The 17,020-nt window shown below is 43.4% G+C and overlaps 2 protein-coding genes across 2 annotated transcripts; both read left to right on the forward strand.

Annotated features, from left to right (window-relative positions):
* Positions 1–3,176: 3,176 nt before the first annotated feature.
* Positions 3,177–5,780, forward strand: gemin6 (gem (nuclear organelle) associated protein 6). Its single transcript, XM_055514624.1, has 4 exons — positions 3,177–3,443; positions 3,614–4,963; positions 5,186–5,292; positions 5,361–5,780. Exons 1-2 carry the CDS (start codon positions 3,313–3,315, stop codon positions 4,032–4,034), a joined length of 552 nt encoding a protein of 183 aa, XP_055370599.1. The 5' UTR covers positions 3,177–3,312; the 3' UTR covers positions 4,035–4,963; positions 5,186–5,292; positions 5,361–5,780.
* Positions 5,781–7,279: 1,499 nt separating this feature from the next.
* LOC129605119 (uncharacterized) lies at positions 7,280–16,128 on the forward strand. The gene is made up of 2 exons (XM_055514599.1): positions 7,280–11,685; positions 11,897–16,128. Exons 1-2 carry the CDS (start codon positions 11,595–11,597, stop codon positions 14,503–14,505), a joined length of 2,700 nt encoding a protein of 899 aa, XP_055370574.1. The 5' UTR covers positions 7,280–11,594; the 3' UTR covers positions 14,506–16,128.
* Positions 16,129–17,020: the final 892 nt, after the last annotated feature.

Here is a 17,020-nt window from a genome sequence, read left to right on the forward strand (position 1 = left end):
TAGGCTAAACAGAATTGGACCCAGCACAGAACCCTGTGGAACTCCATAGCTAATCCTTGTGCGTGTGGAGAATTCATCATTAACATGAACAAACTGGAATCTGTTCAACAAATAGGATTTAAACCATCCCAATGTTGTTCCATTAATCCCGATTCTATGTTCTAGTGTCTGTAATAGAATGTTATGATCAATTGTATCAAATGCAGCACTAAGATCTAACAGGACAAGGACAGAAACTAGACCATTGTCCGAAGCTACAGTAATAGAAGATCATTAGTGACTCTAACCAGAGCTGTTTCTGTGCTATGATGTTTTCTAAATCCTGACTGAAAATCTTCGTACAGGTTAATCCCACTCAGGTGGTCAGATAATTTTTTAGCCACGATTTTTTCCAGAATCTTGGAAATAAAGGGTAAATTTGAAATGGGCCTATAGTTGGCTAGTTGTCCAGGGTCAAGGGTTGTTTTTTTCAATAGAGGTTTGACCACAGCCACCTTAAAAGCCTGTGGAACATAGCCTAGTTGTAAAGATTGGTTGATTTGATTAAATATGGATGAGCTGATTAAAGGTAGAACTTCTTTGAGTAATCTGGTTGGGATTGGATCTAAAAGACTAGTGGACGACTTGGAAGAGTTAATTATTGAGGTTAACTCCATATGAGTTATGGGGGAGAAGCTGTCTAGGTAAGACAGAGGATTTAATAAATTTAAAGTTGATGGATCTAGACAGTTCTTTCTGTCATTTGGAAGAAGTCGCTGCTGAATGTTTTTTCTAATGATGATAATTTTATTAGTAAAGTAGTTCATAAAGTCATTGCTGCTGAGATTTAAGGGGATAGTAGACTCAATACAGCTATGACTCTTTGTCAGCCTGGCTACAGTGCTGAAAAGAAACCTGGGGTTGTTTTTGTTTTCCTCAATTAGGGAGGAATAATGTGTTTTTCTAGCAGCACAAAGTGCTTTTTTATATTTCATTAGACTGTCCTTCCATGCAATGCAGTTTACATTTATTTTGTAGGAACACCACTGTCTTTCTAGTTGTCTAGTCCTTTGCTTTAGGCTGCGGATCTCTGAGTTATACCACGGAGCTAACCTCCTCTGATTCACTGTCTTCTTCTTCAGAGGAGCCACTGTGTCTAACATTGTATGTAGAGAAGCTGCAGCATCATCTACAAGACAGTCAACCTGTTCATAAGGATTAGAAGGTGACTGTTCTCTGTGTATCTACAAGACATTGAGGCAAAAGATGATGGAATCATCTGCTTGAATCTGGAAACACCGTTGTCAGAAAAACATCTGCTATAGTAACATTTCTTTCCAGCAGTTATAGGGTCAGTTGTGCTAAATTCAAAAGTTTGGTCAGAGTCAAAGAAATGGTCAGATAACAGAGGGTTTTGGGGAAGAACTATTAAATTATCAATTTCAACCCCATATGTCAGGACAAGATCTAGGGTGTGGTTAAAACGATGAGTGGGTTCATTTACCTGCTGTGTAAAACCAATAGTGTCTATTATGGAGTTAAAAGCAGTGCTGAGACAGTTGCTGTCAACATCTACATGAATGTTAAAGTCTCCCACTACAATGACTTTATCTGTGCTAAGAACTAAGTCAGATAAGAATTCAGAGAATTCAGTTAAGAACTCCGAATATGGAGCAGGAGGACGGTAAACAATACAAAACACAACTGGCTTCTGAGTTTTAGAGTCTGGGTGAGAAAGGCTCAGAGTGAGGCTCTCAGTTATAGTTATAGAGTTATAACTATGTTTAGGTTTAGGAGTAATTAATAAATCTGATTTATAAATTGCTGCTACTCCTCCACCTCTACCTGTACTTCTTGGAAAATGATAGTTGATGTGACTCATTGGAGTCGACTCATTTAAAGTAACATATTCATCCTGCTACAGCCAGGTTTCAGTGAGACAGAACAGATCTATGTGATGGTCACTTATCAAGTCATTTATTAAAAAGGATTTAGATGAGAGAGATCTGATATTTAATAAACCACACTTTATTAGCTTACTGTAACTTTGTTCCGTAAGAGGAACTGTTTTGATGTTTATTAAATTCTGGTAAGTCACTCCTCTTTGATTTGTTTGTGACTTGTATAGTTTAGGTGGTCGAGAAGCAGACACAGTCTCTATGCGATAACTAATACTAGGAGTGGGTGGCAGCTGTAGAGAACATGCAGAGAGGCGTATAAGACTGCGACTCTGCGTCCTGGGCTCCACTCTGAGTTGTCACGGAGTGGGGAGGCTAAGCAACATGGCCATGTTACTAGAGAGCAGAGAGGCTCCGTTCAACGTGGGATGGACGTGTAAATTAGCAGGACGTTTAATGAAAGGAAAAGATGCTTGAGTGTTACAAGCTTGTTTTGCAACTTTTAGCAGTCGCTATGAGATATAAAACGATAATATTTAGAAAAGAGCGGAGAGTAACGCTGTACACACACAGCGGCAGCAAACCTTAGTAACCGGAAGTGACGCGATACGCTTACCGTCAGTCAGCCAACCAAGCCCAAGATGGGCAGCTGTGGATCAAACCGTCCTGCCTGTGCTCTGTTGTTGCTTGTTGTTGCTAGTTGTTGTTGCTGTGCTTTTCTCTCTCTCTCTCCCCTCACCCCAACCGGTCGAGGCAGAAGGCCACCCACATCCAGTCTGGTTCTGCTGGAGGTTTCTTCCTCGTTAGAGAGGGAGTTTTTCCTCTCCACTGTTGCTGTCAAATTAAATGCTTGCTGTATGTGGGATTTGTTGGGTTTAGTAGTTAAAGTGCCTTGAGATAACTTTGTTGTGATTTGGTGCTATATTAATAAAATTGAATTAAAAATTAAATTGAATTGAATTGAGTTTGCAAAAAGATATCAAAAAAGATATCACGGATAAATAACCAATCATGCTGATGACTGTATGAAGGTTTGTTCTTTAAAAATGTTTTCTGTATATATATATATATATATATATATATATATATATATATATATATATATATATATATATATATATATATATATATGAGCTTGAGGGTCCAAGCCTTCTCCAGTATATATATATATATATATTTTTTATATTAATTAATTATTAATTAATATTATAATAGATAGATAGATAGATAGATAGAGAGAGAGAGAGAGAGAGAGAGAGAGAGAGAGAGAGAGTAAAGTGGAGGCGGAACCATTTCAAACGATTTACGTTTCCACCGGAAGGTTTGGAAGCTTGCGCAGTTCTCGGATTGCTGCGTTCGTTCTGTTTGTTTTGGGCACACGTTATTTGTTATTGTGTTGATTTGCTACCTGTGCCTGGGACACTTGACGACCGTGATGCAGTGCGGTTGGTCTCTGTTAGGTCCGTTGGAGTGGGTCCATTACGTCAACAAACAAGTAAAGGTGAAGGCGGGAAACGGTGAGGAGCTCCGCGGCTGGCTGTTCACCGTGGACCCTGTGTCCGCCAGGTAAATCACAGTTGAGGTGCACAAAACCTAGATAGGAGATTAAGAGCTGGAGTTTTTATATGGAATATTGGTAATTTTATTTTTTAAAATCGTTTCGTCATGCATGTTTTACTTCCTGCGTACTAATTGTAAACGATATACTAGATTTTATTTTCCTATCCTCTGTGCAGTCTGGTTCTGGTGGACTTCAGGCAAAATGGGGGTTCTTTAGTGCAGGTGGTGTTGGGCCATGCTGTTGAAGAGGTCCAAATTTTGCAGAAGGCTGATAAGGAGAGTGCAGCCTACCTATGCACTCTTTTCAAGCCTTCTAAAAACTGCAGATTGGACCCTGAGGAGCTGAGAAGAAAAAAACGTAGCATTCAGAACTGGCTGGAGAAGAACCAGATCCCTGTGGTAGCAGAGGGGGCCGAGCTAAGGGTGGCGGGGGTCCTGACAATTAGGGCCCCTTACAGACCCGAAGACTGCTGCAGTTCTAACCAGATCATCTTGGACCGCATCCAGAGACTGATGCAAAATCAACCAGATCATCCTGGACCGCCTCCAGAGACAGAACCTGGACTGATCCCTGCCAGCACTGCTTTGACCAGTTAGAATGCAGTAGTTTGACTGCTTGGCCATGACTATGAAATGTGACAGTAAAATGTTTGATTTATATTGTTAACAAATAATTTTTTGTCCACAGTAAACCTCTTATACTCAGCCGATCAAACAACTGCCAGGATGTAACAGGAACAACTGAAGTTAATAATTAACTGTGGATCCAGTTAGCGATCATCAAATAAAATTATTAATCAGAAAGACAATCACATTAAATGGGACTAAACCCCAGAATTAACCTAACCTATGTCTGTCTGGTTTCTGTCCATCATTCAAACTGGACTTGGGCTGAAACTTTACATTATGGAATTTTAGAACTTTATCATATTAAAGGTCTGATTACACTATCCATTTTTTCAGAATTAGAGTACATTAATGTTTGTATAGCGTGTTGACTATTTTGCCCACGGTCTCATTAGTACAGCAGGAGACAGTGGACAGTCACGCGACTTTTTCTTTTATCGTGCTACTGTACCTTTGGTTTGTACAGATACAATGGAAATGTCCAGATTCACCCAGTTAGGTGAAGTTGGAGCAGGACCAGTAGAGTCTTGCCTGTTTGATGGTGTGGACGAGGAGATGCAGCTTATCATGTTTTTTTTCCACCGTGAAAGGGTCATAAGGCCACATATTGATCTTTTTTCATATCCTTAAGATTATTTTAAGGAGTGTTATTGCTTTTCTAAAGAATCATTAATGTATTTAACAAACCTTTTAAAACCTTTCATTTCAAACTCTAATCGCTGGCCTGCGCTTACCACAGAAAGCATTCTCTTTATTTTTTTTTTCTATAATTTGGGCGATGCAGAGCCTATGGGAAAAGCAAGATTGTGTAGATCCCTTACCATATGTCTGGCACAGAAACGGTTTTGTACAGTTGTACCCTCTGTGTGACATCAAAGAAGAATTCCCCAGAGTGGCAGGTTTGTCTTTTCTATGATAATCTATGACATATATTTGTTATATTTTAATATGTACACACACACACACACACACACACACACTTTCCGTATTACTTTCCTTAAGTCAATGAGGGAGACTATGTTAATAGGAAGTCGTTTCATAGTATCAGTGTGCAGGTAACTATTATTTCCTGTCTAGAATATTTCGGTTTTAAAAACCATTAAACTGTTTCCACTAACTAGGTGTGATGCAACCCATCTCATCACTAATGTTGAAGCCAAATGACTAGGGTCAGTGCACGATTCCAGAATCTTCAGGGAGTCATCACTATGTCACATGTTTCAACAGGGTATGTTGTAATTTACACAAGTTCTTACTGTTTTTACTGTATTGTTTTACACATTTCAATCAATACAGGACACTACAATGGCTACTTGCTGGAGGACAGAGGGCGCCAATGTCTACCCTATTTGAGGACACCCTACCCTGAACCTGAGCCTGGACCAAAGACACGGTTCAACCAGGCCTACAGCAGAACACGGGTGTGGACAGGTGGACAAGTTGTAGATGACCATAAGCATCCTGAAGGGGAGGTTTCAGTGTCTATGTGGCCAGAGAGGGCATTTGACATAGTGGCTTTTGTTGTCCTTCACAACATTGCCACGAAGAGGAGAAAGCCACTCTTCTTGTCCTGCTGAAGATGACCAAGAGGATCCAGTAGTGAACCAAGTAGACCACAGAGATGGAAGACTTACTTTTAATTTCAATTTTTTTTTCAATTCTTAAGACACATGATTTGTCCGAATCACTTTTACTAAAAAGGTTCCTGCAATTACACACTGTCATTTCTTCATGTCCATTATTTACATTGCTTCACACAACCACACTTCAAATTGTAACATTAATGTTGAGATAAAGTCCTAACCTTAAGGCGATGCTCCAGTATTTCAATTTCAAGTGTAACCTTTTTAATAGCCAGTCTCTTTTCCTCTATTTTGAGCTGTATAAGGTCCACCTTTTTGATTTGTTGTTGAAGATGGACCTTATACAGCTCCTTTGCTGGCAACTAGGAAGTCATTAAAAAGGGATAGTTTTTATGTTATAAAATTGTATATATTAAATATTATGCGATGCAAATATAACTGCAAACTGATTATTACACTGCTCAGATATAGTGATGAGATAGATGGACCCTCATCTGCATGGAAATCCACAGGAATGTTCTGTAGGGGGTTAAAAGGGGTCACGTGTTACTGTATATGGTATGTATCAGACCTGGATCTAGAAGCACTGTCCAATTCTGTCACAACAGAAGTGGTCTCTTCATCTTCATCCTACAGTGGAAATATGCAAGTACACTTTATCTGGCAATGAAATAGCATAAAATTCAAATGCAACAAATCACTTATACGTGCCACAGACTGTGTGCTTTCAGGGGTTTCCAATTATACAATGCGTCCATCAGTGTCTGCAAGACAATACAAGATCAATGTGAAATAAAGTCAGAGTACTACAACATTGTAGGAGCCTTTGCAGCATATGCAGTTAAAGTAATAAATATGCCTGCATACTGCTGTTAAGCACATTCCAAAGTTTTAATGAATGAACATATCTTTTGCAGCAGAAGTGACTCTTGCTCTTACTTTTCTGGGGCGGTCTGCATATGAGCCAGTTTCTTTGTAGCGCTTGTTGGTTTTTTTGAGTACACTTGGGGACACTGCGGACTGACTGACCTTCTTTACTTAAAGTAATGATGGCCACTTGATTTTCTTTACGTGGCTGCATCAAGAGAATGCCAACAGTGTGTGAAGCAGTAATCAAAGCAAAAAGGTGGCTTTGAAGAACCTAGAATATGACATATTTTCAGTTGTTTCACAGTTTTTTGTTATATATTTTATTTCCACGTGGTAATTCATAATTTGGATGATTTGAAAATTGTGTTTCATATTCATGAAAACTCTTTGAATGAGGTGTGTCCAAACTTTTGTTCTGTACTGTATATATGTATGTTTATATATATATATATATTTAAAAAAAACTCCCTTCTCACCCCACGCGGGTGGTCTCATCCACTTTCCAAGCTCGGGTCCTCTACCAGAGGCCAGGAAGCTTGAGGGATCTGCGCAGTATCCTTGCTGTTCCTAGGACTGCACTTTTCTGGACTGAGATGTCGGATGTTATTCCAGGGATCTGTTGTAGCCACTCCTCCAGTTTGGGGGTCACTGCCCCCAGTGCTCCAATCACCACAGGCACCACTGTGGCCTTCACCTTCCAAGCCTTCTCCAGTTCTTCTCTGAGCCCTTGGTATTTCTCTAGTTTCTCATGTTCCTTGCCAGCCACTTGGTTATGGCGTTCCATGTATGCTTTCCCTGCCAGCATCTTACACCCTGCAGTTATGTGCTGGACCGTCTCAGGGGCCTCTTTGCACAGTCTACACCTTGGGTCTTGTCTGGTGTGGTAGATCTGGGCCTCTATGGCTCTGGTGCTCAGGGCCTGCTCCTGTGCAGCCAGGATGAGTGCCTCTGTGCTGTCCTTCAGCCCAGCCCTTTCAAGCCATTGGTACATCCCATGTAAGGGCTTGTCTTTCCATGATGGTCCCTCTTCCAGCATCTCATCCTCTGTTCTCCACTGCCTGAGACATTCACTCAGCATGTCATCTGTCGGGGCCTTCTCCTTGATGTACTTATGGATCTTGGATGTTTCATCCTGGATAGTGGCTCTCACGCTCACTAGTCCTCGGCCTCCTTCCTTGCGGCTAGCATACAGTCTCAGGGTGCTGGATTTGGGGTGGAACCCTCTGTTATGGGAAAAATTGTCTCTTCCTTATTTCTATGTCTCTTCCTTATTTCTATGCAGTTATTATATGATTTATGACTTATGTTCTGCAATTAATATCTTATGTTTTGTCTTACTGTATGCATTTGACATTTCACCTACATTGTTCAATGGTTGTCTCTGCCTGATAGACTCTCAACTCTAGCTCCCAAACCCAAGGTCAGGGAGTTGTGTCTCTGTCTGTTGAGACTTGGTGCTCCTTTCTCACAGATAGTTGGACGTCAGCAATGCAGGTGTGAGAATGTAAATATCTTCACACACACTGCGACAGGGAGGAGATGGTGCATGTAATTTGATTGGGTTAGAAAGACATTCCACCCTAGTCGGACAGAGAAAGGGGTTACAAGGCAGAAGCAACTTGAGGATCGTGGGCTCTTTGCATCAAACCTTCGTGGTGTGTGCACTGATCTCCCCAGCTGGTTTTTGGTTTGTTGATGTGCACGATCAACATCCATGCTTTTTATTTGCTTTCCCCATTATTTGCTTTCCCCATTATTTTTATTTTCTTTATTATTTCAATAAATCGCACAAAAGGACAACTCTCTCATCTGCCTTTATTGCAAAATTTCCACCACAGAAATTGGCGTCACGAACAGGATCCCGCGGCAGGTCGTCTGGACGGTGTGACCAGGGACGATAGTCCTGAGGACTAGGGTCGCTCAGCCTCCAAACCTCTACAGCTGTTCTGAGTGGGAGGACTGCTCACCCGTCTGGATCGCCTCTGACGAGATCCAACGAACTCAAAATCCAACCTCTGCTCGGCCCGGTGAGAGAGACTCTGTTTTGTTGCGACTTGTTAAGGAAAAAAAAAAAAAAAAAGAAAACGGGTTTGAAATTGGTTTCAGGTATTCGGGTTTACTTGGCTCTGATCATTTGGTTTAGGGAAAGTAAGGCAAATAACAATTAATTCTAAAACATCCGCAACTAGACTAAAACAAACAACGACAAAAAGAAAATATAACTAGGAAAAGAGATAATAATATTTCTAAAACGGCTGAAAACATCTAAAATATAATAATTAGGACCAAACAATTTTTTTTTAATTAAAAAATTTAATATTCGGGTAAAATTAATTAGGTCAAAGTCTGCCCTGGTGGTCGAGACGGTGGTTGCTAAGGGTTGGCTCGTGGGACCGAGCTTGTTTTGTCTGTACTGAGGATACAGACCAGTGTGCAGATCTGAGCGCAGTCCAAAGGGTGTGGACAAGGAAATAAAAGACGGCTTCTGAAATACGGAGCGCGTTTGCAGGGGGAAGTGGTTTTGAGATACGAGGGACCCGGATCTTAGAGGGGCCTGACGGTGAAGGACCACTTTCGAGAACCCTGTCGCTGATCTGAGCGGTTCCCTTTCTACGGAGACGTCCGTGGAAGAGAAATTTCGAAAAAAGGTTCCGGCCGGAACACACAAAAAAGTCTGAGGCAGAAAACCGCCGGGACTCTGAAAGATGGGTTCGGGGCGATCTAAGTCTCCACCACCAGACTGCAGCATTACAAAATTAATGAGACGTAAATATGGTGATGAGTGCGTGTCATGTCTTCACGACTGGACAAAACTTTATGGGTTTCAAGAAGGTGGATCACTCAGTGTGAAGGACATACGCGCTTTAAAAGAAAAATTAGAAGAAAAGGAGAAACAGCTCCGCAAAAGTAGAATGATCAAAGTTAAAACCTTAGAGGAAATTGAATTAAACAACAGATGCCTTGAGATTTGGGTTAAAGAATCAGAACGCAGGGAAAGATTGAAATGCCAAAAAGAACTAGGAGGGAGAAAGGACGAGAGTGGTGACGTAGCTGGCAGAAAAGATAACAACTCTGTGGAAGCTTGCACACCGCCACTATACACACATACACCACACACACACATATCATGTCAAGAGCAAATGCTCCCATTGTTTCTGCTCTATATTCTAATGCAGAACTGAGCGCGATGAGGGTAAATCCGGATCTGGACTCCTTTCCCACCATCAGCAGAAGAACCGAAGGAGAAGAAGCGCCTGTCCAACAACCAGAACAGGGTGGAGGCTCTGACACCACAGCAGCTGGAGGACACACACCACAGCATGGACGCCTCAGCGACTCTCACAACGTCTGCAGCCATCACGTTCTGGGCTCATCAGATGAACCAGCTACTACAAGCGTGTGTGTCTGACACAGACACCTGCTTATGACAATCAGCAAAGGAAAACAAGGGCAGAGCAACAGCAGAGAAGACGTGCTCTGACACAGACACTGGTTGAAACAACAGGAGAGGCTTCAGACGTGATCGGCCCAATAGAGCTGCATGCAAGGATCCAGGAAAGGTCTGTCATCGAGGAACAACTGTCCCATCTACGCCAGGCTTCACCCACTGGCGCTCACATCAGACTGATGGTTGGGGAAGGAGGAAGGTGGCGGTTCCTTTTCACGTGACGTACAAGACGGTACCGCAAACACACACACACATTCATACACGCAATGAAGAAACACGCTTACAGCTGATACACGCTCAATTGATTCAAATTCATGCTTGCCTGCTTGCAATGAAGAATCGCTTTCTGCTCAAAATATCCCACAGTGATTTTGAAAAGAATAACAAACAGCTAAATGACAACTGCTGCATGACTTTACAGTCAAATGGTTTCGAACAATTTCCTGAGTTTGCTCTGACGGTTCAAGGTGAACGTATGGTGTTTTTAGTAGACTCGGGAGCAACAAATTCGGTAATAAAATCTTCCATGTTTTCCAATCCACCTAAAATGAGTGGACGATTTGTGCACACTATAGGTTCGTCTGGCCAGACAATAAAAGAAAAACTTACTGTTCCTCTGTCTTGCACAACATCAGACGGCAAGACACTCAAACATTCATTTTTGCTTTCAAACTTATGCCCAGTTAATCTATTAGGAAGAGATCTCGTGTAGTTTAGGTATTTCACTGATTTCCACTCCGGAGGGAGTGCAGGTCACAACCACGGACAATGTAAATAACTTTTCTTTTGTTTGTGTTAATTTCAGCTCAGAGCCGCTGCTCTACTCTTATCAGTGGCTCCTGAAGGGAGAGGCTGTAACTGAGGCCCTCATACAGGCTGCTCGACAGCTTGTTTCCTCACAGAATACGACCTTTAGAGACGCATCTGACCTGTCTTGTACAGCACATGTGTCCACTGGTCCTGATGAGGAGTTTGAAAAATCATGGTTACGCACACATGCGGACAAACTAACCTCAACCTCTCTATTTTGGGTTGAACATAGGTCTGCGCTTGCGATTTCTCTCACTAACGAACAAGAGAGATTTTTTGATGCTTATTCTACAGATCCACATGTCCTTCTGTCAAAACATGACGGAGACAGATGGCAGGACTTGGGTCCTTTCGTGGACAGGTGTCAACGGGAAGGAGACTGGCAAACGACCGACCCGAATGTGATGCATTCACCTACCTTGCATGCTTACAAAAAACATTTTTTTAGTCTAACTTTCATGCGCAGCGTACAGTGCACTTGGTACCTCAACATTCCACACACACTCCACACCACATGTTTTTGTCGGAGGATGCTCTGACGCAGTATCCAGCCTTACAGGAAGTTCCAGCTTCCCTGTGGGCCACACACAAATATGATGTAGGTCTGATCAAAGGGTGTGACCCAGTGGTCATCACGCCAAAATCTGACTACAGACCATGCAAACAGCAATACCCTTTAAAGAGAGAAGCAATTGAAGGAATAACACCGGTGTTTAACTCTCTTTTGAAAGCAGGAGTCATCGTCCCATGTGACAACTCTCCAGTGAGGACTCCACTCTTCCCAGTTAAGAAAATCAGAGACAAAGGACAGCCAACGGAATGGAGGTTTGTCCAGGATCTGCAAGCAGTAAACGCGGCGGTCCAACCACGCGCGCCTACGGTACCGAACCCCTACACCATTCTTTCTCAGGTTCCGCCCAAGGCTAAATTTTTTTCAGTAATTGATTTGGCTAATGCTTTTTTCAGCGTGCCCATTCACAAAGACAGTCAATTCTGGTTTGCTTTTGAATTTAACGGAAAGTCATACACCTTTACCAGACTGTGCCAGGGGTATTCAGAAAGCCCTACAATCTACAATATGGCACTGAAAGACAGCCTGGATGATCTTGTCTTGTCCCCAGGCACCGCCCTGCTGCAGTACGTTGACGACTTGATGATCTGCAGTGAGGATCAGGAAACTTGCGCAGCAGATACGATCAAGCTGCTGAAACACCTGCATGCTGCAGGCCACAAAGCAAGTCTGTCTAAATTACAGTTTGTTCAGACTGAAGTTACCTTCCTAGGTCACATCATCACCGCTGAAGGAAAATCCATTTCACCTAAAAGAGCTGAAGCTATTCAGAACCTGCCTAAACCGTGCACATACAAACAGCTTATGTCCTTTTTAGGCATGTGCTCTTATTGCAGGAATTTCATTCCTAACTGCACCATCTTGGAGGCTCCGCTTAGAGCTCTGATGCAGACGTCTTCTGCATCCACCACCCGCCTCATGTGGACATCTGAGGCTGAACAGGCGTTCACCGACCTCAAACTTGCTCTTCAGTCGGCTCCTACTTTGGGTCTGCCTGACCCTACGCGACCTTTCACCCAAACAGTGGATGAGAAATCAGGTTGTATGACCTCTGTCCTTCTACAGGATCACGGAGGGCGTCCGCGCCCTGTAGCCTATTTCTCTGCTAAGCTTGACCCAGTCGCTGCGGGGCTCCCACGATGCCTCCGAGCAGTGGCTGCGGCAGAGAAAGCCGTGCTGGCATCACGTGACATTGTTGGCTATTCTGATGTCACCCTGCTGGTTCCTCATGCCGTGTCTTTGATCCTTTTGGAACAAAAAACATCACATCTTTCTACAGCCCGATGGCTTAGATACAACACCATCTTACTGGAAATGCCAAACATCACTGTCAAAAAGTGCAATGTGCTTAACCCAGCCACTTTGTTTCCAGGCCCTGACGATGGCGAGCCTCACAACTGTGTTTCGGTCTTGAACCAGGTCTGCACTCCGCGCCCAGATCTGTCGGAGGGGCCAATTCCTAACTGTGACCTCGTACTCTTTGTTGATGGCTCCGCCTCTAGAGACCCTGCTTCGGGCCACTGTCAGGTTGGATATGCAGTCTGCACCTCTCATACTGTTTTACAGTCTGGCCCTTTGCCAGGACATTACTCTGCTCAGGCTGCAGAGTTGATCGCACTGACCGAAGCCTGTAAATTGGCTGAAGGGAAGTCTGTTACTATCTACACAGACTCCAGATACGCTATTGACGTCACACATGACTTTGGTGCTCTGTGGAAACACAAAAAGTTTTTGAAATCTGATGGCAAACCTATCTTGCATCATGATAAGGTTGCTGATCTGCTTGATGCAATTCTGTTACCAGCTGCAATTGCTGTATGTAAGTCCCCCGCACACACTGGGGGCGCTGATCCCATCTCTGCTGGAAACGCATGTGCTGATGCTGCTGAAAAGACAGCTGCCCGACTTCCCCTTCCCTTTGTTCCCTGCCTCTTATCCTCCACCTCTACCCAACCTCCCTCTCCTCCCTCTGCTCTCCCAGATCTTCAGACATTCTCTACCCCACAGGAACGCAAGCTTTGGCTGACGAATGGCGCCACCAGTAGCCACGGCGTTTGGTATGGGCCCGACGGCAAACCTTGCCTGCCTAAACACTTTTTCCCTCATTTCGCGAAGTTGACACATGGATTAGACCATGTATCAAAGGGGGGAATGTTAGATGCTCTCACAAAACATTGGTACACTAAGGGATTTTCAATCTATGCACAAAAATACTGTGAAGCATGTATGACATGCGCCCAACACAACCCACGTAAGACGACTGCCAAACCACTGGCAGCTCACCCACCACCGGAAATGGCGTTTGACCATTTAATTCTGGACTTCATCGAACTAACGCCAGCAGAAGGTAAAAAGTATTGTTTAGTGATTGTTGATATGTGGTCAAAATGGGTGGAGGCCTTCCCAGCTAAACATGCTAACAGCCATGCAGTTACCAAAGCCTTGCTGACAGAAATAATTCCCAGATGGGGGATTCCATCTAAAATCAGCAGTGACAACGGCTCACACTTTGCAAACCAAGCCCTCGAGGAAGTGGGAAAGTTTCTGAACATCGACATCAGAAAACACTGCTCTTACCACCCTCAAAGCGGAGGGGCGGTAGAGAGAGAGAATGGCACTTTGAAAAACAAACTGGCTAAATGCTGCTCAGAGACTGGTCTCAAGTGGACTCAGGCTCTTCCCATTGTGCTCTCATACATGAGAATGAGGAGAAGGATGAGAACAAACCTCAGCCCGTATAAGATTCTATTTGGTAGACCTCCTATGATGGGACTCCACCCTGAGACTGAGACTAGGATTTTACCACCTACTGAAATGTGCGAAGACGCAATGCTACAGTACTGTAAGAACTTATCCTCTGTTCTGTCCCAAATCTCCAAACAGGTGAAAGCGGCTCTGCCCAAACAGGCGACAGAACCATTGCACATCATTCAACCAGGAGACTGGGTGATCATTAAGGAGCTTCGCAGGAAGCACTGGAACTCAAAGCGGTGGCAAGGTCCCTTCCAAGTCCTTCTGACGACCAACACGGCTGTGAAGATCGCAGAAAGAGCGACTTGGATCCACTCCAGCAACTGCAGGAAGGTCCCGGATCCGACAGACGACCCTCCATCTACATCTACACCACACGAGAAAACCACCACTAACGAAAAGAATTGAGAAGGACGACCCTCGCTGTGCTTACACACGCACTGAGGCGAGGCTGCGTTGACCATACAGCTGAAGGTGCGAGCCAAGCGCCGCCTGAAGCTGCGCCGGTGAATCACACTATCTGACCATACATCTACACACACGTTCCTGAGAAAACACACACACGAGCAGCCTTGAGTTGCCGACGCTGGACGACGTGTAGACTCTTCACATCACGGGGAGTGACAGTGACTCAGACGACATTGGGAGGAAACCTGGCGGTGATAACGAACCCCAAGTGTCTGTGATCAGCTGATCACAACCTGAAGAACCCCAAAGAACTGTCAAGGTGTCGACAAACAGGTTGGAAACAATCTAACGCTACTATTCAACAGGAAGAAGAAGACACTGATTGTGACCCTGTTGCTTTGATCCTTATTGTATGTTACTTTAATATTTGCTCTAAATTGTGTGGTTGATTTACATGTATGCCTCTCTGTGATTTTATCCACTATTTTTGAACGAAAACATTTTACGATAAGCATATCTAGAGTTGTTTTCTACTTGATTCACACTTTCACACAAATTTTTATCTTCCACTGACGCAAAATGACATCCACCAGACGAAACAAGATAAAAATGATTGTCATATCGACGATGACAGCAATATGCGTGGTCACTCTGACATTCGCATCAACCGAAGACACTCTTATCCACAGCACACCGGAGTCACCCACAAATCGATCATGCTTAGTTTGTGCCATTAGAGACCTGATGACCACGGAAAAATTGCCCCACATAGCGAAGACAACATGGCAGAATAGAATGGCCTTAGAGATGTTATTAACAAAGATGGGAAGTGTTTGTGTCAGGTTTGGTAAAACATGCTGTACCTTTATTCAGGATGATTGAACATGAACGGATTGGAATCAATTATAGGCTTATGTCCCCGTCTTTCCAAAGCTCATACACAAGGGTTATTCTAGTATAACTACCCACAAAAACAGCTCACAATCTTTTATTCCTACGCCATTCACACCTTTATAAGCAATACATTTAACGAATCATTTTTAAAGAATGCTTTATTACTACAGAATGAATACCACGATTGACAATTTTTATTCTTTTAATGTTTGATTAATGTGTAATCAAAAGGGGGGAATTGTAATGGAAAAATTGTACTTTAATGCTCTTGTGTTCATTTCTGACTCTGTACAATAACCATGCATTCTCTACATGTTGATTAGACCCAGAACTGAACATTATTAGACAAACAATCTATCTTCCTCTCAAGGTTCTGTCGCACATTAAGTGCTGACATCTAATGTTGTGTTTGACTGACCGATTGTTTATGGCTTGTGTCTGCCTTTTACCCCTGGTCTCTGGCTCCTTTCTATCTGATGCCCCACCAGACCCAAGGCTGTAGACCTTGTGTATTCCCTGTGTAATGTAAACATCTTCACCCACAGTGTGATAGGAAGATTCCACCAGGTCCTGGGAGAGAGGTTAAAAGGCAGAGACAACCTCAGAACGGGGTGATCTTTGCATTATACCTCCGTGGTGTATGTTCTGATCTCCCCAGCTGGCTTTTTATTTGCTTTCCTCATTATTTTTATTTTCTTTATTATTTCAATAAATCGCACAAAAGGACAACTCTCTCTCATCTGCCTTTATTGCAAAATTTCCACCACAGAACCATACGGGTTTCAGAAAACAAATCCACGGCATAACCATTCCAAGTCATCTTGTTCTGACAAAAGGCCAAACTCTATAAGGTATGAAAGAGAACATCCTTCCTCTGCTTCCTTTGAAGATCAACCTAACCCTCAGCACAGAAGTGACTTCCGAGTGCAAAGGGGGTGAACGACCACACGCACAGAATGGTTACCATCGACATTACACATCTCCAGGTACTTGTTGGCGCAAATCCGTTAAGAAGGAGTATAGAAATGGTTATGTAGACAGAAATACCCCACATGAGCCCCATTTTGACACTTCAGGTCTCAAAAAAGAGGACTTAGAGACCCTCGAACATTTGGCCCAAAGCCTCAGAGAGGAAAAAGATAAAGCTGCCGGTGTTATTTCACTGACAGCTGTACAGCCAGATCCTCAGCTAGATCTGATTATTCAGAAAGAACTTCCACTAAGCCCTACAGGGACTGAGCCACTCACACATTCCAGCCCAAACCCCACGTGTGGCTGAGAAACCAGAGTCTTCCAGTGCAGTCTTACTGGTTCAGCTGGACTCTAAAGGGTCCCCCAATGATGATGACCCACTCATTCCAGGTGACCTGCCATTTTACAATTTCTTGGGAACCTCACTCAAAAGGGGGTTGCACAAAAACCTCACTTAGCAGTCACTCTGGAAAACACCTTCAAACAGGAGCCTCTTCTTGACACAGCTTCAGACATCACTTTAATATCAACTGCACTGCTCAACAACTTGCAACAACAACTGCTTCTACTTCCGCCTCTTGAGGAGTGCAGACGTGTTTTCTCTCTGCTCCCACTCTGCTTTTGCTTGCAGTGTCCTGGTCTTGTCTTT

The sequence above is a fragment of the Betta splendens genome, chromosome 1, assembly GCF_900634795.4.
Source record: "Betta splendens chromosome 1, fBetSpl5.4, whole genome shotgun sequence".
Taxonomy (NCBI): Eukaryota; Metazoa; Chordata; class Actinopteri; order Anabantiformes; family Osphronemidae; genus Betta; species Betta splendens.

Coding starts and splice junctions, on each gene's coding strand:
- LOC129605119 (XM_055514599.1), top strand. CDS start 11,595: ATGGAGGTTTGTCCAGGATCTGCAAGCAGTAAACGCGGCGGTCCAACC. Junction 11,686..11,896: donor CCTACACCATTCTTTCTCAG/GTTCCGCCCAAG, acceptor TCTTGTCCCCAG/GCACCGCCCTGCTGCAGTAC.
- gemin6 (XM_055514624.1), top strand. CDS start 3,313: ATGCAGTGCGGTTGGTCTCTGTTAGGTCCGTTGGAGTGGGTCCATTAC. Junction 3,444..3,613: donor GTGGACCCTGTGTCCGCCAG/GTAAATCACAGT, acceptor TCCTCTGTGCAG/TCTGGTTCTGGTGGACTTCA.